Below are 23,298 nucleotides of genomic sequence, written 5' to 3'. Positions count from 1 at the left end.
CAACCCTTCACGATGTGAAGAAAGTACAGATGGAGTTGTCCTGGTCTGGTATCTCATCCCCCCACATGTAAATGATTACCAAGCTGAGTTCATTTTCCTCTCTAAATTTTTAAGTTCTTCATCTTTCCTTTCCCTATTGTCATTCCTTTAGTTTTGCCTCTATCTTGCCTGAACTGCTATCCATTTTCTAACAAAGTCTCTCTGCCTCCAGTTTCATTCTTCTCTAATCTGATGAGTAAATCTGACTGTCTTTTTCCTGCTTAAGATCCTCCAATTGTGGGGCGCTTGTGTGGCTCTGTCATTAAGCATCTGCCTTCGGCTCAGGTCATGATCCCAGGTCCTGGGATCGAGCCCTGCATCGAGCTCCCTGCTCCGCGGGATGCCTGCTTCTCCCTCTCCCACTCCCCCTACTTGTGTTCCCTCTCTCACTGTGTCTCTCTCTGTCAAATAAATAAAACCTTAAAAAAAAAAAAAAAGATCCTCCAATTGTAGTTTGGCACATATATCCCTTCGTGCTTTGCTATCTGCTTACCAGTCTAGACATAGCAACTCTCCTAGAATGTCCTGCTTGTATGTGCTATGCTCTCTGCCTTAGGAATACCCTTCCCAAACCTCCCACTGCACATGTCCTTTTATCCATATCCCCTGGAGTTATGCATGATCTGTTCTTAAAGACTTTGTTTCATCATTCTCTTGCCTAATCCAGTGACCTTCCTCACTACCCCTACTATACCTTGTGTACATGTCCATAATAGCAATTACTACTCTTTATTATATGCTTGCTTACTTATTTGCTTCACCCACTAAAGATTAAGGTCTTAGAGGTTAGCTAGCTTAGATTTCTGTTATTCTTGGTCCCTAACAGTCCACAGAACCAAGTATGCTTAATACAGAATTGCTGGGACAGTAAATCTCTAGATTTTAGCAAGAAGGAAGAACAGAATCCACAATGTCTTCTATTATATACGTAGGTTTCTTAAATGCATCAGCTAAAGTCTAAGACATTACTCTGCTACCTCGTGACTGGAGAGAATAACAAAAATTATTTATTCATAGATGGGCACAGATATTTTTATTGTCTATAATAACCCCTAGTATTATTGTTTACTGTGTGTCTGGTGCATACATGTACCTTTCCCATTAAGCCTCACAACAACCTTGAGGTAGGTAGTAGTTTCTTCACCTCTTTTTATAGGTTTATAGGCAGAGGCAAGGCACAGAGAAGTTAACCATCTCACCCAATGTCAAAGAGATAGCAAAACCAGGCAGTCTGGCTCCAGAACTGTGTTCTTAACCACTCTGCTACAAAGCTCAATACCTCTTACATCATGAAAACTGCACTTCAAAAGATTACTCCTCTTTTTAAAACATAACGTAATATTACCAAATACAATCTAAATTTTTAAAAGTTATGATTACATATTGACAGACCATCCCTCCCCAAAGCTTAAGAGCTCTACTACAATCATATTTCAATTAAAAAATGTACAAATAGGTTTCACATTAGAAATTTCCAAGTACATTTTTACTTCTGGTTATGGTAATGAAGACCTCTTTGTTCATTACCACCATAGTTGTTTCTCAAGCTATTTTAGACGTTTAACTTAATGGGTGTACAAAAATAGATAAACAGTTAATTCATGGTAACCTTTCAGCAATCAGATAATTCTGTTTTATTGTAATATACTGTCAACTTCTAGACATTACAGCAGATATGACAAATTCCCTCAAAAACATTCTATTTTCTATTTCTAAATAACAGGATAATTTGGCAAGATCATTTGGAAGTTTTATTTATTAAAATGGCAGTAATTAATTGTTCCATTTTAGTTTAGAACATACTAATACAAGTTGTTCCTAATACACTTTCTATATTTCTTGTGATGGATGCTTCTGATACCTTATTTAATAGGAAAGTACTTTCTAATAGAGGAAAGTAAGAGGTATTACAGAAGAGTCATTGTTGAAACCATGAACAAATGAATATTATTACTGTGATTTTCTAAGAAACTGATACTCAGTCATTGCAAAGAAATAAAATGTAATGGATTTCTGTAATAAAGACCAATACCATCATCAAATTCCAAAATCTCTTTTTATCTCCCCATAGGGTCTGTTAACTGTATCATATGCACACAGGTGTCCAAAATGCTAGCACCAGGTTCACTGGAAAGAGGGCACAGGCAAACTGTAAGTTTATAAACATTAAACCATTGGTACCTATCAATCTCAGCATATCAAATCAAAAAGGAAGGCATGAAAATTTATAATAGGAGAAATCAGTCACATATTCTAAGACGTGGGGTCCTGACAGGTGCCTCACAGTCCAGGGCAGAGCTAAGAAGCACAGTGTTGGTTGACAGATACTACAATATCACTTTAAAATTTTTCCTTTATTTCTGGGATGTGAGTTTATGCCATACCGCTCTTTGCTTCTCTATAAACAAGCAACCAACAATTTATCTTATTATTAGCCACTGGTCTACAATTAATGATGGCTTAAGTATCTGAAAATATACCAACCAACCCCCCTAAGTATAGTAATGTTTCAGCTAAAACTTAATATTAACATATCTGGTTTTCTTCAATGCTTTTAGTTCTTTCCAGAGAATCAGCTGAACTTCAAAGACCAGGTATTTCCCATTCAATTCAGGAATTCTGTGATTTAAAAAGAACATTCAGCTTCCTAACTTAAACACAGCACTCACAGAATATGGCACTCAAAGTACTGCCTGGGTAAGTTATTACCAAAAGTTGTACCCATTCAGCTGTTCCCCAGTAAGAATCACTAGTAGGAGTATTACCACGTAGCAACTTCCTCTAAAGAAAACCAAGGAGCAATTTAGTTTCAGAATGAAAAGATCTGGATAGAGAAGAAAAGTAGACAATAAAACAGATAATTTAACTACTGTTATTCACAATATAGCAAAGAAAAAATCAGAAGTTACACACTTCAAAAAAGGGGTTGTAGGGTGATAGGCCAAAGACAAAATACCGGCATGCTGGAATTTTTTTTTTTTTTTTTAAACTTAGTATCTGTACAAGAACAAGGGACACTTCACACTTAACACATTGTCAATATGTATTGAGTTCACCTCAGGATAGATCCAACTGCAAGAAAATGGCCCCAATGAACCAGAAGATTTCCCGCAACTAACAAACTGTACTCACAATTAATAAGCAACATTTACCTCTATGCAGTTTTACAAAGTTCTCAATAATCTGATTTATATGGAAACTTGCTCTGTGGAAAAAAATTAGATGGTTTGGATATTATTGATGCATAATATGGATTATCAATCAGATACGAAATTCAATTATTCTTGAATTTTTAGAAAGAGTTTCATGCTTTGTTCGAATGTAGTAGCTCCTTGTTAGGAAATTTCCTTTCTTCAACTCTCCAAGTTAGTATATAAAATTAGGTAATATTTACATTTAATTTATTGTCTTTTTCATTTAAAGAAATATCTCTTAGTCTTGCTATATAGGAAGTTAATTTAAACAACTGCTCTTAAACTTCATTATACCCAAATTTAGAAAGTAAAATAAGCTTTGAAAAGGAATATGCCACTTTCATGTATACATTTTTAACCTGAAATCTTTTCAAAATACATATTGCAAATATGCTAACAGTGCCACACCCTCAGGCATTTGGGGCTACATTCTAATAGTGTTTAGTGGGTGAGAACTGAAATAACAGTGTAACATTTAAAAGAAATATAAGACTTGCACTAAGAAACCAAAACCCATATAGCATGCAGGTTAACAACATGGCCTTTTAAATGTGGTTCAGCTATCACAAAAAAAATCAGTTATAGAAACCATTATTTATATTTCAATCACAAACACTGCTCTTAAAATACAATCTATATCAGATTTATAACCAGATCTGAAAAACAGAGATTAAGATGAGGCTTAGTCTAATTTCTCTGGCAAAAAGTCAAGAAGTAAGATAGAATAATCTTACTCTCTCTTATACATTCTGGCAACAACAACAAAACCCAAAGAGCCAGATCAAAGTAAAACGAGGAGTCAAAATTGGCAATAAACCCATTATGAAGAGTGGCACTAAAGTGAAATTTCAGAACATATTGCTTTCTAAATATGTAAGTGTGATCTTATTGGAAAACATGTATTTACAAAGATTCTAGAAAACTACCACCAACTTGGGTGTCTAGGTTTATCTTTATTTTGCCTCCATAATATTCAGTTGTCAGTAGTTTCAAGCTACGTACTTAAATATATCTAATGTGATTTTATATCCTACTTACACTATTCCGTGTCCACGTACAGATTTACAAATATTGTAAGCCACATTATGTAGAATATTGTAATATTTTCCAGAGTAGCAACTTTGACTTTGAATAAAAACCAGAGTATCTGGGCTATAAAAACATTTTCTTTTCAATTTCTCTCTCAGGGAATCACTGATGGAGACTGAACTTAAAGTAAAAAAATGCTAACCTCTGTCAATTTTAACAAAAAAGGGATTGCTATAAACAGATTTTAAGTAAATACTTTTCTAGGCAAATATAATAATCAAATAGCACTCGACACAAATAAACACTGAACTTTCTTCTACAGCACAGGGCTCCCACTGTAGCAGCTGCCGCACAGGACCCTATGACAATCAGAGGCTGAGTGAGAGATCGAGAGTACGGTACAGACAAACAAGGAAAAGAGCATAAGCTTAGGAAATTAAAAAGTCCATGAGTAAATCGTATCTGAAAATCAACTTCCAGGGGAATATTAATAGGTAATTACCATAGCCAGAGTTAATCTCTGCCTTCAAGAACGGAAGACAACAAAATAATTCTTACCATAACAATATACCAGTAGTAGAAAAAATGAATCATTCACAGACTCAAAGAATACTTTGAGGCTTCTTCTGGGGGGGGAGTGGGTATGTGTCTATGTGTGAAAGCTTTCAAAATTAAAAATGTGAAACAAAATGGATTCGTATTAAGATTTCATGATAACAGAAAAAAATTTAAGGAAAGAGTATTTTCCTTGAGGGAAGAGTATTTCCCATAACTGGTTTAAAAAGCACCTATGAAATCATGCTGTCCGTGGTCACAACTGAGGTTTTGGATGCTTTTGTCAATTGCAGCATAACTAAAGGCATTTCACAGCATAACTTTAGGGAAAATGTTATCTGGTCTAGGATCACACAAAAAGCAATGAAAAATTCTTTTAATTGCTTCTAAAACACCAATTTTTCTGGGTAGCAGCAGTTGCTCCTGTACATGCCCTTTCAAAAAATATGAAACAGAAGCAGAAATAGGGAAAAAATTTGAGAATAAGAGTAGCAGCATTAAATAGAAAAGCAAATACTTAAATACAGTTTAAAATAAGGAAACAGTACTGTGCAACTTTCAATTATACCAAGTAAAGTGCACTGCTTAAATGTTCACTGATAACATTTTCCCTATATGATGAAAATATGAAATCTACTTATTGGTATCTTTTTATATTAAAAAAAAAAAAGACATTCACTATTGTAGCCCTGATTGCTCTCTTCCAGTATTTTTTAACCATTCAAATGTATTTTGTGGGAATATTTATTCACATAATTTTGCTTAATACATTTCCTTCTACACAAGACTGAATTTAAAAGTCTCTATAACATTTTCAATTACAGTAATAACACATTAATAAATTATAAATTAACAAAATCTTCATATTTGCTTTAAAAAATCATTTATCAAACACTAACCTCCAGATTATCTGGAAAATTAAAGATGCAAATTGCTATAAATCTGGCATCCCAATTAAATTGATTTTTAAAAGTATATAAAATGTCCCTCAAATTATTCCAAGTGCCATTCAAGAAAATTATATTTTACCCTTTTCATAAGTTACTAAGTTTACAACCTGCTAAACATTCTACCCAAATGTGGGAAAACTGTCTGGAGATGCAAAGCACAATAAAATAATTACATGAAAAGAACAAATAAAAATACCCGTTAAAACAAAGTTATTATAGCTGGCAGCACTTAAAATTGGTAATTTGTATTTTTTTTTTTAAAGTTGCATAGCTGCAAGATGATTCATTACTGATTATTGAGCAGTTTTACTTAAGAGGAAAAATACATTTAATAAATCGCAATTCAATTTAGTTCATTAAAATGCAATTATGTAACTTGATTTACTCTTTGGACTGCATTCTGGTACTGCTACACCTTTCATTTCAAATATTAACATACTTTAGCTCTCCTATGTAGAAGTCTATTTTCCACTCTTGGGGGGAAAAAAAATTGAAGAACTTGAGATCATGGTCTACATTCAGACAATGTTTTACTGCTTGATTACATTTCTTGGTTTCACATTTAAGACTTTAATTTATAAGAAGTACGTTATGTGGTCTTCAGTTTAAGAATAGATGAATGCAGAAACATCATCTTGGGGAAAATAAAGTGACCCCCAACTAAAAAACAAGTCAAAACACAACTAGTTGCGCGGCTCTACAGAACTTAATAAAATCAACTTCTAAATCAGTTAACTTTGGCGTCTGAATACAAAATGTTTATCAGTGTTACCTATGTAGATGACTATTAAGGGATGTGCAGCATTTTCAAAATCCCTGTGTGTCCTTTATATGCATGTTTGGTACACTGAGTTCTGTGGCAACTGTCCTCTCTTCAGCAGGGTTATCCCCCTGTATGATTGATTGTCCATCTCTGCATTACCAAGTCTCACAGAACTCAGATGAAGGCTGAATATGCCTGCAGTTTTGTTTTTCTTTTTCCAAAGACAGATCCTCATATCCTCTCAGTTTTTCAAGCATCTTGGAAAGACAAGAAAACCTGTGTAGAAGCAGATGCGTAAGGTTTAAGCAGTGGTCCATAATACTAATACAAATCAAAATACAACACCCATTTCCCCAGGAACACTGCTTTACATTGCTATACATTTTCATACACTTACTATTCTAAAAACTCCTAAAATTAGTGTTTTGCAAAAGAACAGATTAAGGACAGAAGGACCAATTAAAGCTTAAAACAGTCACAAAAAATAGCCACCACGTAACAGTCATTCTCCCTCCACAATAAAGACCACACCGAAGTACAGAACACACACAACACGTAACACCTACACACCTATTAACCTTCCCCTAAGTAACTAACAACCTCCAATAAAAATAGTAAACAATTTCCTAACTAATCAAAACCTTAGACTGTTATGTGTATCTATTTTAGGCTGTCCATTAAATTCTTAGGCTGAAGAACATCAGAAATGCTGTATGTGCTGCTATATGTTGCTTTTTTTTTTTTTTTAATGTTTTAACAACCGGGAGGCCTGGGTGGCTCAGTTGGTTAAGCATCTGCCTTCGGCTCAGATCATGATCCCAGGGTCCTGGGATCGAGTCCCACATTGGGCTCCCTGCTCAGCGGGGAGCCTGCCTCTCCCTCTGCCTGCCACTCCCCCTGCTTGTGTGCTGACAAATAAATAAAATCTTTAAAAATAAATAAATAAATGTTTTAACAACAATAAATTCTCTTCAAACCCACACGTTTAATCTAAGACAGCAAAAGGGATGGGAGGAATTTATCATTTGACAAATAAGAGCAGTCAGCACAGAAGCAAAAATTTGAGTTAAGATATTCCATGTCTGTACATTTGTAAAAATGACTCTTCAAGACCCATAGAGACAAATTCCATTGATTTTTTAAAAAATTTTTTAAAGATTTTATTTATTTATTTATTTGAGAGAGAGAGAAACAGCATGAGAGGGGAGAGGGTCGGAGGGAGAAGCAGGCTCTCCACTGAGCCAGGAGCCCGATGTGGGACTCGATCCCAGGATTCTGGGATCATGACCTGAGCCGAAAGCAGTCGCTTAACTAACTGAGCCACCCAGGCGCCCCAGATTCCACTGATTTATAAGATTTGTGAGGGCAGCTGCCACCAAACTAAGGTTCTATATATTAAAAAAAAAAAAAAATCAGTAAAAAGGTAACACTGATACATAAGTAAGGAAACTGAAATGCTGTTTAAGACCAACATGTATATTGACTATGAGATGAAACACATGTTACTTATACCCCATAAGCTCACTGTAACACTAAAGGAAAAATTTAGCTGATTGGATCATGAAATAAAAACACTTTTAGGACCATAAAATCCCATCTCACATAAAAAAGTTTACTGCTTCTAAAAGACACGTTTTATCTATAGGTGAAAACTTTAGACACATTATCTTGGTATGTAAAATACTAAGATAAAAATTTCATTTTATTAGCACGAGTTTTTAGTACTTCTCTTTAAATGCTTCTATAATTTTAGCTATACTTTTAGTTTATTGGCCCAGACATACGGTTACAGTGAAGATATTCCAAAGCATCCTCTTCAAAACACCTGTTCACCTTGAAATAAAAACATACCTGCACATATACTCAAAATATCACTCCATCGCCACTCTTCTTTTATACAGAAATCTTATCCCAATTCATACTTCCAGTGTGTCAAGGTCTGCTCTGAACCACCTCATGGGAAAAGGTTCAAAAGCTGACAGTCTGGGGTGCCTGGGTGGCTCAGTCGTTCTGCGTCTGCCTTCAGCTCAGGTCATGGTCCCAGGGTCCTGGGATCGAGCCCCACATCGAGCTCCCTGCTGCCTTCTTCTCCCTCTCCCACTCCCCCTGCTTGTGTTCCCTCTCTCGCTGTGTCTGTCAAATAACTAAATAAAATCTTAAAAAAAAAAAAAAAAAGCTGACAAGTCTTCTCATACCCTCCAGCTTCCCAAGGAGTTCCCATTTCCCACGCAGAACCCTACTGTAATTGTGACAGAGGTCTCACTTCGTGCTGCATTCTTACTTCGGTTGCTGTAACGGCTATTCAGTAATCTCAAATCTCCTCTGTCAATACTCTAATCTGCTGCTATTAAATTATCCTCATTAAGGGCAATGATCTGTTTCAGTTTCCTATCTTTAGTCTTAGCCATTCAGAAAAGACTGCTGGCGGTTACCGTCTTAGGTCTCTGAACACAGAAATTCCAACTCCTGAAACAATTCCTGGATTGGCTAAAATGTTCTGCCTGGATGTAAAAACCCAGTGCTTTATGTCATTTCTGCAAGTCTTCTCATAAAAAGCTTTTCATATATACGAAGATATTAAATTAACTACTTTTTCAAAGCTAAATGATGTCATTTAACTCACTTCATGGAATACGGAAAAAACAATAGTGAGTTTATCATTCAATTCACTGAACAATTTCAGATAATGCAGGATAAGCAGCTAAATCAGCAGAGCAAAACAAATTCTGTATTTGGTTTAAAATTCATCTTTTTTTTCGCTTTTCCTCCTACTGTATAGACAGGCACTATATAACATGTTGAGGATACTAAGGTGCAAGATTAAACTGAATGAATGAGTACATGATGCAACTTTTTGAAGAAAATGCTCCTACCTAATTATAGCAAAACAGATAAGAACACAATCTTTGCAGCCAATATGCCTGGGTTCAAGTCCCAGTTCTACCAAGAACTAGCTTGACTAGTCAAGTTCCGTAACCTCTAACTTTGTTTCCTCATCTGTATAATGGGAAAAGGAATAGCAAGAGTCCTGAGCTCAAAGCGTTGTTACAACAATTAGATGAGTTATTAATAGATGTAAAATGCTTAGAACAATGCCTGGCGCAAAATAATGCAACATAAATGTTAACTAATTATGATGATTAGAATTATAATATTATGTTGCATTACCTAAGAACATACCTGTCAAGTTTGGAATAAGAGTACAGAATTTGATTCTGTTTACTAAATGCATGCCTTGGACTATTGTGCATACTGCTTCTTAAAGTTATGAAATTAATTACTCTGGCCTTCAGATTTCTTAGTGGTAAAACAGGGTAATATGTACTGATATGTACATATGTGCAGTACATGTATGAAGTTTATACAAACCATATACTTCATGGGTTTAAGCACTAAACTAAAATTAAATGTGTTTTAAAGTACCAAGAATGGAGAAGTTACTCAATATATGACTTTCTTCTGGAATCAATAAAGTTGTTTTCTATGTATCTTTTCATGTGAGTTTTTTTACACAGTAACCTAACACAGTGTCTGGGACACATACACATACACACACACACACACACACACACACTTCAATAAGTAAATGAATGAAATAAAATGGTGGCTGAGAATGTATAACTCAAGTAACAAGCTTAAAAGCAATTAAAACAGAAAAAGGGAGAATTACCTATAAAACAGGAAGTTGATGCTTAATCTGAAGGGTGCTCAGGGCAAGATCTATTTACTTCAAACCATTCATCTATGCAGCTAGAAAAGAACAAAACCAGAAAAATTGAAACACTTATTGTTTAATTATTGATATCATGACAGCCATAATAAAAATTCTTACTTCTTGACCTTAATATATATTTACAGGAAAAAAATTTCAATATTTTAAATGAGTATATTTGGCATATGTAAGTAAAAGATAAGGATCTGTTTATTACATTTTTTTTTTGTAATCTCTACACCCAACGTGGGGCTAAACTCATGACCCTAAGATCCAGTGGCATGCTCTTCTGACTGAGCCAGCCAGGCATCCCACATTTTGATTATTCAAAGCAGTTAAGGAAATAACCTTTGCAAAATTATGCTATAAAGTACTTTAAAGTTTAAGTAGAACAACCATTACCAAAAGAGAATCTAAAGAACTAACACTTTACCAATATTCAAAATTAAGTGACAAATCTGGGCAGGTACTTTTCTCTTCAAAATATTCATTCATGCAAATACAATCTGTTCATGTACCTATCAATGTAATCAAAAACAGCTTTTATTTTTTTTATTTTTTATTTTTTTAAAGATTTTATTTATTTATTTGAGAGAGAGAGTGAGAGAGAGAAAGAGCACAAGAGGGGGGAGCGGGAGAGGGAGAAGCAGACTCCCTGCCGAGCAGGTAGCCCAATGCGGGACTCGATCCCGGGACTCCAGGATCATGACCTGAGCCGAAGGCAGTCGCTTAACCAACTGAGCCACCCAGGCGCCCCAAAAACAGCTTTTAAATTCTAATTCTTGACAGTACTGCATCTTTTAAACGACTATATTTCAATACTTACATATAAATATAGCCTTTTAATTCTATCCCACTCTACAATACATATACATACACAAATCAAAATACTATCATCCAATTGCATTTATATTTTGTGATTTTATTAGAAGTTAAATATTAGGGTGCATATAATTATCCTCATTATAGATCTGCACTGTTCAGTGCAGTAGCCACAACCCATATGTGGCTATTTAAATTCATTATGATTAAATAAAAGAAAATGCAGTTCCTCGGTCACACTATCACATTTCAAGTGCTCAAAAGCCGCGTGCACGGCTATTGGCTATTCTACTAGACACACAGATATGAAACATTTTCATCACTGCAGAAAGTTTTAGTTCATTGTGATAAATGGTAAGGCCTTGATAAGGTTAAGTAATTTGTCCAACAGCTAGAAAGTTACCCAAGCAGAATTCAAACTGCTCAACATTCTCATTGTTGACAACTGTCAAATCTGCATATGCCACAAAGCTAGAAGGCTTGGCTAATATGCTTACAGGCAAAATTATTATGTATCCTTCTCATATCCTGATAGGATAGTTTGGTGGGTAAAAATAATGGATGAAATTAAAAGGAAAAAAGGTAAAGTATCTCATCCACACAATATTCTTTCAAATATCTTAAAATAACTTCTGTTGCTATTAAGACTTTTATTGTCTAAATAATCATGCCCAAATTGGCTTCTCAGCCTGCTCTCTATCCTACTTACTTGGCTCTAGTGGTCCCCTGGTCTACTGAAACATCCCTTAAAATGAAGTACTGAACTGGGGCGCACGGGTGGCTCAGTTGGTTGAGCGTCCAACTCTTGATTTCAGCTCAGGTCATGGTCTCAGGGTTGTGAGACCGAGCCCCCCGTGGGGCTCCGCACTAGGTGTGGAGTCTGCTTGGGATTCTCTCTTTCCCCCTCTCCCTCTACCCCCGCACCCCCCACCAAAAAAAAGTAGTACTGAACAAAATACTCCAGATATATTAACAATTCACAGTACCTATGGGTATTTATTTTACAAGCCATGTAATTTTGACTCACACTGAGAAAGTATCACTGTAATATTCCGTAAATACAAACATATTGCAATTTATGTGTCCATTCCTTTACTGATGGACACTTTCAATGATGCCAGGGACATTCTTATACATGTCTCTTAGAGCTGTGCTACTCGAAGAGTGGCCCACAAACAGTGCTAATCCATGAGCTGTCTGTTACCAGTTCTCAATGAAATAAGGGGCTTTTGAGCCAGAATACCCATTTATTTTGCGTCTAACTACACTGTTTTAACTTTTTTAAAAAAATTTAAATCACCGCAAGTCAAGCTCCTTTATTTCATCCTGGACCTGCACACTGAGTAGCAGCACCGTCCTAGAGCACAAGATCAAGATTTCCTCCAGGGCTTATATTTTGGAGTGGAATGACTGAATTGTGGAATATATACAGTACACAGCTATGACAGAGCTATTCACCAAGTATACCAATTTACATTTGTATATTTACTGACCATTCGGGGTTCTTTTTTTTTCTTCTGAATTGACTTAACTTTTTTTTTTTTTTTAAAGATTTTATTTATTTGCGAGAGAGAGAATGAGAGACAGAGAGCATGAGAGGGAGGAGGGTCAGAGGGAGAAGCAGACTCCCTGCCGAGCAGGGAGCCCGATGCGGGACTCGATCCCGGGACTCCAGGATCATGACCTGAGCCGAAGGCAGTCGCTTAACCAACTGAGCCACCCAGGCGCCCTGAATTGACTTAACTTTTGACAAATTTTCTATTTTGTCTTTTTCTTATAGGTTTATAGGAAGTTATTATCCAAATACTTCAGCTATAATATAGTATACACATTTTTGATGATCCTTGCTTTTTACAAAATCATACACTAAAACTAACAGGGCTTATGGGAAAACCCATGTTAAAGGCAGACCACTCAAACAATACAACCTTGTAACCAGAACAAAGTTGTGTTTGTTCCAGATAAATAAAATACCACTGTAAATACAGGATTTTTTTTTAAAAAAGGGTTAAGTTAGCTTGACATAAAGAGGACTAGGGAAGGGGGTGCCTGGCTGGCTCAGTCAGTGGAGCAGGGGACTCTTGATCTTTGGGTTGTGAGTTCAAGCCCCATGTTGGGTATAGAGATTACTTAAAAAAGAGGACTAAGGAAGGATTAATATTAATATGGGGACAAAAGCCTAATGCACAAAATTTGAGAATTATGAATGAAGCAAGCAAGAACTTCCAAAATAAAGCCTGTGGTCTAACTAAACTGGGTGTAAGAATGTTCAGTGGATGTATCAGGCACACCTCATATCCTGGGGTTCAGTTCTAGACCACAGCAATAAAGTAAATATCGCAATAAAATGAGTCAAATAAATTTTTTGGTTTTCCAGTGCATATCAAAGTTATGTTCACACTGTACTACTAAGTGTGCAAAAGCATTATGTCTTAAATATATATACACACACATAATTAAATATAAGAAACAGGGCAGAGGACCATTGGGGAAGGGAGGGAAAACTGAATGGGAAGTCATCAGAAAGGGAGATAAACCATGAGAGACTCTTAACTATAGGAAACAAACTGAGGGTTGCTGGAGGGGAGGGGGGTGGGGGGATGGGGTAACCAGGTGATGGGCATTAAGGAGGGCACCTTAATGTGATGAGCACTGGGTGTTATACACAACTGATCAATTACTGAACTCTACATCTGAAACTAATGAGGTACTATATGTTGGCTAACTGAATTTAAATTAAAAGAAAAAAGAAAAACACATATAATTAAATTACCTATATTTATAGTAAATTTATTAATTTAATTAAAAATACTTTATTGCTAAAATAGGCTAACTACCATCTGAGTTTTTAGTGAGTCATAGTCACTGATCAGAGATCACCATAACAAATATAACTAATGAAAAAGTTTGAAATATTCTGAGAGTTACCAAAATGTGACACAGAGACACAAAGTATGCAAACGCTGTTGGGAAAATAGTGCCAATAGACTTGCTCTATGCAGGGTTGTGAGAAACCTTAAATTTGTTTAAAAAGAAAAAAAGGGGGGGGGGGGGGCTGTATCTGTGAAACGCAATAAAATGAAGCACAATGAAACAAGGTATATCTACACTGTATTCTCCCACGGCATGTTTCCATATATACTTTCATCTGTTTTTATTTGATAGAGCAAACACTAATGTGCTGAGAAATATTCTTTATGAACCAGTACGAAGATCATCTCATTACATTGTCACTGTTCTTCCACTTACCAACTGCAATGAGCTAACTGCATTACAGAAAGCTGCTGAAGGAGAAGCTTGTTTCAGATACCATACCAACAAACTGTTGTTACATGTACTGAAAAGAACTCAGCCTGAGGTCTAGTTTTCTTTTACTTTTTCACAAATTCATGATGCAAAAAAGTTTTAAATTTTAATACAGTTAAATTTATCAACTTTTCTTTCAAAGTTGATGGGGGGGGGTATGTTAGCCCTAAAAATATCTCTTACCAAGAGGTCAAGAACATTTCTCTACATTCTTTTTTTTTTTTTAAAGATTTTATTTATTTATTTGAGAGAGAGAGAATGAGAGAGAGCACATGAGAGGGGGGAGGGTCAGAGGGAGAAGCAGACTCCCCGCTGAGCAGGGAGCCCGACGCGGGACTCGATCCAGGGACTCCAGGATCATGACCTGAGCCAAAGGCAGTCACCTAACCAACTGAGCCACCCAGGCGCCCTTTTTCTCTACATTCTTTCCGACACTTGTAAAGATTTTGATTTCCATAGGAACATGATTAGTCAATTGGGAATTGATTCTTATTTCAACTATAACATTTTTCTACATCAATAACCAACTGATTTGGTTCAGTTCACTGAATTGTTCATTCTTTCTCTACTACTGTAATACCACCTCTGCCAAATCAGTTTTTTTATTTATTCATTTACTTAACAAATATTTACATAGTATCCATAACGTGCAAGCACTTTCTAAAATTTAACTCATTTAAAACCTCCTAACAACTCTATGAAGTTGGTACTATCGCCTCATTTTATAGACTGAGGGAGGGGAAAGCTAACTACAACTTGACCAAGATCACACAATGAATTAGTGGAGGGGCTGGGATTTGAATCTTGGGAGGAAGGCTTAACTTCCAAGAATCCATGCTTTTAACAACCCCGTGCTATGCTGTCTCTCATATGCACACGAATGTTTATGGATTCTATTCCCATGCCCTTTCCACACTTGTCTTAATAATAGTCTTATAATGTGTCTGTACAGGGCAAGTCCCCCAGCAGTTTTCTTCTTCGTGAGTATGACCGTTCTTGCCATATGGGCTCTTTGGTCCATGTGTATTTTAGAATCCACTCATAAAATTACATGAAAAAACTAGTTGAGATTTGAATGGGACAATATTAACTATGTAATCTGGGGTTAAGTGACATCTTTATGACATGGAATCTTTCTATCCCCAAGATGGAATACCTCAAATTTTAGATCTTCTGTATCTTTCAGCAAAGTTTTAAAATCTTGAGTATCTTTTGTAGGATGTATTCTTAACACAGCTTACAGCCATTGTAGGTTTTGTGGCTATTAATGTTGTTATTCTATAAAAAAAAAGTTATATTTTCTTTTTTCTTACTGGGATATGAATGCAACTAATTTTCATGTTGAGCTCCTATCTGGCAACCCTGCTAAGTCCTTAATCCCTAAGAAAGAGAGCAAAAGAGAGAGCATGCACATATGTGCACAGAGGGGGAGGGACAGAGAGAGAAAATCTTAAGCAGGATCTCAGGGAGGCCTGATCTCATGACCCTGAGATCATGACCTGAGCCGAAATCCAGAACTGGATGCTTAACTGACTGAGCCACCCAGGTGCCCCAGTTATTAATTTTTTTCTAAAGATTTTATTTATTTATTTGAGACAGAGAGAGCGAGCGAGTGAGCATCAGTCAGGGGAGGGGCAGAGGGAGAGCCCTCTGAGTGGGGAGCCCAACAGGGGTCAGGCCCTGAGATCATGACCTCAGCTGAAGTCAGACACTTAGCCAACCCAAGTCACCCAGGCACCCCTCTTATTAATTTTAATAATTTATCTAACATCTACTCTTTGCTTTTGTTTTGAAATCAATTCGTAAGTATAGAGTTATACTGTTTTCTCACATTTATTGAGATAATATGGTCTTTCTCCTTTGTTAATGTGGTGTACTACATGTATAAATTTTCTAATCTTACAGTGTCTTTACATTCCTAATAGTCATGAGGCATTACTTCAGATATATATTGATGAATTTGGTTTGCTAATATGCGTTTGGATTTTTTGCATTTATGTTCATAAATAAGAGTGCCTTCTAATTTACTTTCCTGTACTTGCCTTGTCTGATTTTATTTATTTTTTTAAAAAATGTTATTTGTCAGGGAGAAAGAGCCAGCGAGCACAAGCAGGGGGATCATCAGGCAGAGGGAGAAGCAGGCTCCCCGCTGAGCAAGGAGCCCAATGCACGACTCTACCCCAGGACCCTGGGATCATGACCTAGGCCGAAGGCAGACACTTAACCGACTGAGCCACCCAGGCGTCCTACCTTGTCTGATTTTAATATCAAGTTTATACTATTTTCATAAAATAAGTGGGAGAACCTACAATCTTTTCCTACTATTTGGAGTGTTTACAATTGTTAACATGGTGTTCTTTGGATGTCTGGTAGAACCTGCTGTCAAACCATCTTTGTAAGCCTGTTTTTAGGTTTTTGGGTCTTGTTTTAATTTTTAATATTTGTTGTTTTTCAAGGTTTGTCTTAATAACTACTTGTAACAGTTATTAGTCAACTCAGGTTTTCTATTTCTTTTTGAATCATTTTGGTAATTACTACATATCATAATATACAATTAATAATATATAATAAATATATATTATATAAAATATAAAATAATATATAATGAATTGGAAAGATAATAATATTCTTAAAGAAATTGCCTGTTTTGTTTATATTTTTAAATCAAGAGTGTAAAATTTTTCACAAAATTTTCCAATTATTTTTAATTTCTGTGTCTGAAGTTATGTGTCATTCCTATACTGTTCACTTTTTCCTTCTAGAGACAATCCTGCCAGAGGCCTATCTATTTTATTTGTCTTTAAAGAACCAACTTTTGGCTTTGTTGGTCTCTACTCTAGTGGGTAATTTTTTTATTTCATTATTTTCTTCTCTCACCTTTATTATTTTTTTGCTCTATTTTGTGTTTCTTCATTTTTCTAATTTCTTAAGGAAGAACTTGTTTAATGATTTCCAGTCTTTCTTTCCACTCTAACACAAGCCTTCCAAGGATCACTCTAGAAAATGTCAAAAGGGTTTTTCGTTATTATTCAGTTTTGAGTATTTCTAAGACCCATTATGATTTCCTTTCTTTTTTGGGGGTAGGTGGGGAGTGGGGAGAGAATCCTAAGAAGGCTCCACTCCCAGTGTGGAGCCTGACAGGGGGCTTGATCTCAGGACCCTGAGATCCTGACCTGAGCCAAAATCAAGAGTCAGACCCTTACCCAACTGAGCCACCCAGACACCCCTCCATTATATTTCTTCTTTAATCTACAAATTACTTAAAAGTATGTGTGAAGATTATTCATCTTTTATTACTGACATATAACTGGCCAGAGAACAGCTAGCTTTCTGTATGGCACCAATTTTTTGTAGTTTGCTAAAACTTGCTTTATGGCCCAGTACACCATCAATTTCTGTGTATTTCACATGTGCTTGAAAAGAAAATGTACTAATTGCTAGGCGCAGATACACATACATCCATTAGACAAACCTGTTAACTGTATTGCTTGATTGTTCTAGGTCTTGACTCATTCTATGTTTATCTGCTTGACTCAGTGAGAACTATGTTGAAATTTCCCATTATCATGACATTTTTGTCCATTTCTTTCTGACAGTTCTATAAATATTTTACCATGAGACTATTCTTAGGTTCACCAAAAACTGAACTTTATATACCTTTATCATATCATACTAGCAATATTTTTGTTAAAATTTATTTTGTCTGATATTAATTTAGCTTTGTCAGTTGCTCGTGGTTAATATTTACCCGGACATAATTTTCTATTCCTTCACTTGCACATTTTTCTATATCCTTATGTTTAAGTGTTTGCTCAGCAACAGCATATCTCAATCTTTCAGTCTGCTGTCAACTGATGAGTTTTATTTAGATTTATTAAAATTACTGATATTGTATTTATTTTTGCCTCCTTATTTTGTATTATTTATTGTGTTCTCTATGCTTTTCCGCACACCCACCTTTAAATAAAATTCTGCCTTATTCCTTTTATTGGTTTAAAATGTTATAGTTTTCTATTTTTTTTCTGTTCACCTTAAATAAATTTTTTTTTTTTTACCTAAAAATTGTCCTGTGTTGCTCTGAAACTAAGAATACTTTATGAGAATCTAGATGGATGTTGGAGTCAAACAGACATGGGTAAAATCTCAGCTCTTCCATTTACTAGCCATGTGACCTTGGAGAGACTTCCTATGGTCCCTCGGCTTATTCCCTCAATTATAGAATGAGATTGTTACAAGGTTTACATGAAATAACCTAGCTAAGCTGTTACGGACAATACCTGGGTAACAGGAGATGTTTAGCAAATGGTAGATTTTTGGATACAAACAGATTTGGGCTTTAATCTTAGTTCCAGCAGGTAAAGAAGGCAATTATTTTTTTAAGAAACAGGGGAAGGGAGTTTCAATTAAGAAAACTTTTCAGCCCTAAGGACAATGTTTGAAATTTTGAGAAGCATCGCTTACTCTACTATCAACTTGGTTAACATAAAAAGAAACTTACCCTTTATGATATATGCATAGACAAGGCAGTCGTGCTATAGTATCTCCCTGCTGCAATTCTTCAAGGCATATTGCACATTCCCCAGCATCTTTACTCAGTACATCCTCTGAGGAAAGAGAAAATGAATTCAGGACAATAAAACCGAAAGACGAATTATAGGAAGACTAATTTATAAAGAGTGGTGACTGGCATATTTTGTCAGAAATACATAAAACTCAGCACCCATATTTGAAGTACTATTCATAAGTCAGTGAATAATATTTACCTTTACTCACAGACAGCATCTTATTTCCATTTCCATTTCACTGAGGCATTACAGTAAGCAAGAACAGTGCAGAATCCTCCGACTTGCAAAGGATTTTGCTATAAAACTTCATCAGCAAGTCAGTTATTTGCAATTTGGAATTCATATTCCTTCTCTTACTAATCAATATTAATTTGATGCCCAGGATAGTTCAAAAAAATTTAGAGTGTAATGTGGCTGAAAAGACATGAAAGTACTATTATATTTTTAAAATTCTAAAATAACAAAATTGGGTAAGTTAAAGAAATCACCCTGAATATGGGGCTTCTTAAAAAGGTCTGCTTAATTCAAGAAAATCCAAAGGTAGATTAAAGCTTTGTGTAGATTCTGAAAGGGACTTTTGAAAACTTGAGGATTTCAGACAGGCAACAATTCTTCTTAATCCTTTTCCAGAACAATACCTGGCTGACACCAGGCAGTAATTAATTAGACTGGCTTCCAGAGGGGCCTGCAGACTGTTTAAAATACTGCTATGGTAAAACCCTTTACAAAGTGAAAATTCCTTTCGGGGGGAAAAAAAAAAAGGTTCTTTCAATTCATGTTTTATACTGAATATTTAAATATTTTATTAATGTTAAAGCTTAATTTTTAAAAGGATCTTGCCTAAAACACAGATATTAGCCAGATAAAATGACGAAGAACATGCCATTGCTGTAAAGTATGGAGAAACTGCCAAATGTATGAGAATGTATACTCAGTAAGTGTCAAGAATGGAAAACTAAAGCAGGAACATGCAATATGAATTTATACCACAAATAACTAAATTACTGTCTGTAGAAATAAAAATCAAATAGGCTAAAGAGAAAAGACTACACCAATCTCTATCTAAATGCTTAAAGACAGTGCAAGGTAGGGAAGTTCCTAAAATTATTTGCCGGGTACTCCCACACCTCTTATAAAAAACCAACGAATTTAATTGTGCATTTATCTGTAATCGTTCCTTATAGAAAAATTCATTCTCTAAGAAGTAGTTCGCCCTTCAGTTATTCATATTGAGATAGCACATTAAGAGGAAACACACACTCTATTGGGTCTATACCAGCAGACAGATGATTTACCCGTAAGGCTGGAGGGGGTAACAGGGCAACCTCTGCGGAAAAAGGCTTGGCATGAAAAGTTAATGTGTTCAGAATCTAGGGAATATGGTTGAGATGATTTTAGCTAACTACTGGGAAGTTCACAAGCTGACGTATCACAATCAGAGACTTGACCAGGATAAATAAAGCTGGGTAAATGGAAAATGTTCTCCTTAACAACCCCCTCTAGTGTCTTATCCCCACTTTTCCCTTCTTCACCCTGGAGGTCCCAACCACTACGTCCACTCCACCTGCCCTGAGCCCGTCTTTCCTTCCTTCTCTTGATCTCCATTTTTTTCTTATTGTTCTGGATAGCTTTCCACAGATGGGAAACCAGTCTAATGTAAAAAAAAAACCTAATTAGTGGTATATATTGGAACCCACAAAAGGAGGCCACGCCAGTGGCCCCACCCATGTCACAAATCTAAACCTAAATCATCCTGCACTTACAGAAAACACCTCACTATCAAGGCAACGTAACACCAGTCACAGTCCTCCAACTTGGCTTTAGCTAGCTGACGTTACCCTAGAAAACAGGTCCTTCTAGCCAATCAGGCCCTGCTTTTGGGCTGCCTCTTCGAACACTATATAAAAGTTGCTCTTGAAAAAATACCTCCTGAAGTGCTCGTGAGGCACTGTACTCCCTCAATCTACGGATTATTTTCCCTTGAATAAAATACAGCAAACTCGTTACTCAACTGTTTTAATTTCGCCATTTGACACTAGGATGACAGCAGTGAGAGGATGTGAAGGAGACACTAAAAGATCTTAGCAAAGGTCTATAACTCCAAATAATACAGTATATTCTCACAGCATCTATTTGATTTCTCTCACCGCAAAGATACACCACATCATAACAATGAGTCTGAGTTCTACAACAAACTTCAAAAAAACCAACCATCACTTTTTACCAAGCCTAAGACATCAATGATTATAACATGTACCATTAGTTCGCACATAAGTAAAACAAACCCCCCAAAACCCCTCAAAAACCCACCATTAAAATGACACAAATCAACTTTAAGATGCATCTCATTTTCCAGAGCTGTTAAAGTACAAACAGGAAGTGTGTCTTAGAATTGGTGAAACATGGTATCACATTTTCTACCTTTTGGAATACATTAATATTGCATCTAGATTTAAGTCAAAATGAACCATATAATCTCCATTATCTTCTATTAAGAAAATGAGATAGGCCAGCTTTTAAAAAATAAGGAAAAAGCACTGCCATTACATTTTACTATGTAACAGATTGTCAGCACAAAATGAAAAGAACTAGAATCATTAAGTATAAGTTTCTGAATGCACTGTTCACAGAAAAATAAGTGTCTTAACAATACTTTCATGGTGACCTATGACCAAGTCTCAATTCTTTATTACAAAAGGTTTTTAAAAATCTCTGAGTTGGGAAAATTTTACTATCTTGAAGGCCTTGGTTTTATCCTATTTTTAAGTAAATTTATTTACGGTACAACAAAGACAAATACAATCTGCATATAATTAACATAATGATATTTATTTTAAGAATATAATGTTATGCTTTGCAAGTACTAAGTTAAAAAAATCATTTTAGTTTAATCTAAAATGCCGTATTAAAGTCAGCCATTTAATCATAAGCTCCCTAAGCCCTAGTAATGAAAAATAATCAGAACTATATATTCTATGTTAAGAAAGGTGCACCTATATACAAGAACATTCCAAGCAAATTTCAATGCAGAAGCAGCCTACATTCACTGTAAATAGCTTCTAGTGAAATGATCTCTGCTCAGAAAATTAAAAGGGCAATGTTAACATGTTATAGACAGACACTACTCAACTGCATTTTGATAAGCAACTGAGTCAAAAGACAGTTCATTCACTGCAAAACCCGTTACTGTCTCAAATAGCAAATGCGTTGAAAATTCACTATGCAACATGGTTCCTTTTTGCCTACATGGGGGTTTGCTAGAACGTTCCCCTCTACCACCCCATTATGACAGTGTCCTTCCATTCAAAGGAAAGTTTTGAGCTTGGTAATGGGAAACATTCAGACTTAAATATGGTTGGGAAAAACCACTAAGTCCAGGATACTGAAGCATCTTCAAGACAGCCGGGGGAAAAAATGTTAAAAATCTTTAAAAATGTTGAAAATCTGGGCGCCTGGGTGGCTCAGTTGGTTAAGCAACGGCCTTCGGCTCAGGTCATGATCCTGGAGTCCCGGGATCGAGTCCCACATCGGGCTCCCTGCTCAGCGGGGGGTCTGCTTCTCCCTCTGCCCTCTTCCCTCTCGTGCTCTCTGTCTCTCATTCTCTCTCAAATAAATAAATAAAATCTTTTAAAAAAATAAATAAATAAAATAAAAATGTTGAAAATCTTTAGCCAATCAATTGAAAACATTCACAAAGATACTACTATAAGCAATATGGAGTCAACATTTTAGGACTGCAATACATCGAGGGCAGACTATTAATAGCCAAAATTGTTATTAGAGAAGCAGAGAAAGGAACACTAAGAGATTAACTTCCATAGTTAGCTAGTCTGACTGGATTCCTGCTCTCCACAAGCACTTATAAATGAAGAGGCACTGAAGATAGTGAACAGAAACTACTATTGCTTTTTCAAGTGTTGCTGATGTCCTACCTAAACATCTGGAACACTAAAAGTTAAATCAGTGTACTGTTTATCAGTCTCGTTTTTTTTTTTTTTTTTTTTTTTTTTCATATGGTGTATGCATTAATTTAGATGTACTGATACAGGAAAAGAAGAATTAAAGCAGGAAGAGAGCAATGATTTTCTAACCAGAGGTGGGAACCAGGATCACTTGGGTGGGCATTCTGTCTCAATACAGAAAATAAATTACATATACGTGGGCCACATCCCTAGAGATGCTGAAATACACACCTGTCTCAGAAACACAACTGCTATCAATTGAACAGCATGTCGAAGTAGAAAGAGCGTAAGATTTGAAGTTGAAAATAGGAATCTCCATCCTTTCAGTTAGCTATGTAATCTCCAAAATGTTGGTCAACTTTGAGTTTCCTTTTACTCTTCTTTAATATTAGTATAATAAA

At 35.8% G+C, this 23,298-nt stretch overlaps 1 protein-coding gene across 1 annotated transcript in view; it reads right to left on the bottom strand.

Annotated features, from left to right (window-relative positions):
* Positions 1-5,166: 5,166 nt before the first annotated feature.
* The window catches only part of ZNRF2 (zinc and ring finger 2), an 88,928-nt gene continuing 70,796 nt past the window's right edge, over positions 5,167-23,298 (bottom strand). Inside the window, exons 3-5 of the mRNA XM_021689654.2 lie at positions 18,869-18,974; positions 10,201-10,280; positions 5,167-6,806 (exon numbers count right to left, since the gene is read on the bottom strand). Of these exons, the coding sequence (XP_021545329.1) occupies positions 10,223-10,280; positions 18,869-18,974 (164 nt within the window). The 3' untranslated portion in view covers positions 5,167-6,806; positions 10,201-10,222. The remainder of the gene's footprint in view (positions 6,807-10,200; positions 10,281-18,868; positions 18,975-23,298) is intronic.

Source organism: Neomonachus schauinslandi, chromosome 12 (assembly GCF_002201575.2).
Source record: "Neomonachus schauinslandi chromosome 12, ASM220157v2, whole genome shotgun sequence".
NCBI classification, from domain to species: Eukaryota; Metazoa; Chordata; class Mammalia; order Carnivora; family Phocidae; genus Neomonachus; species Neomonachus schauinslandi.
This window is presented reverse-complemented; position numbering and strand designations above follow the sequence as displayed.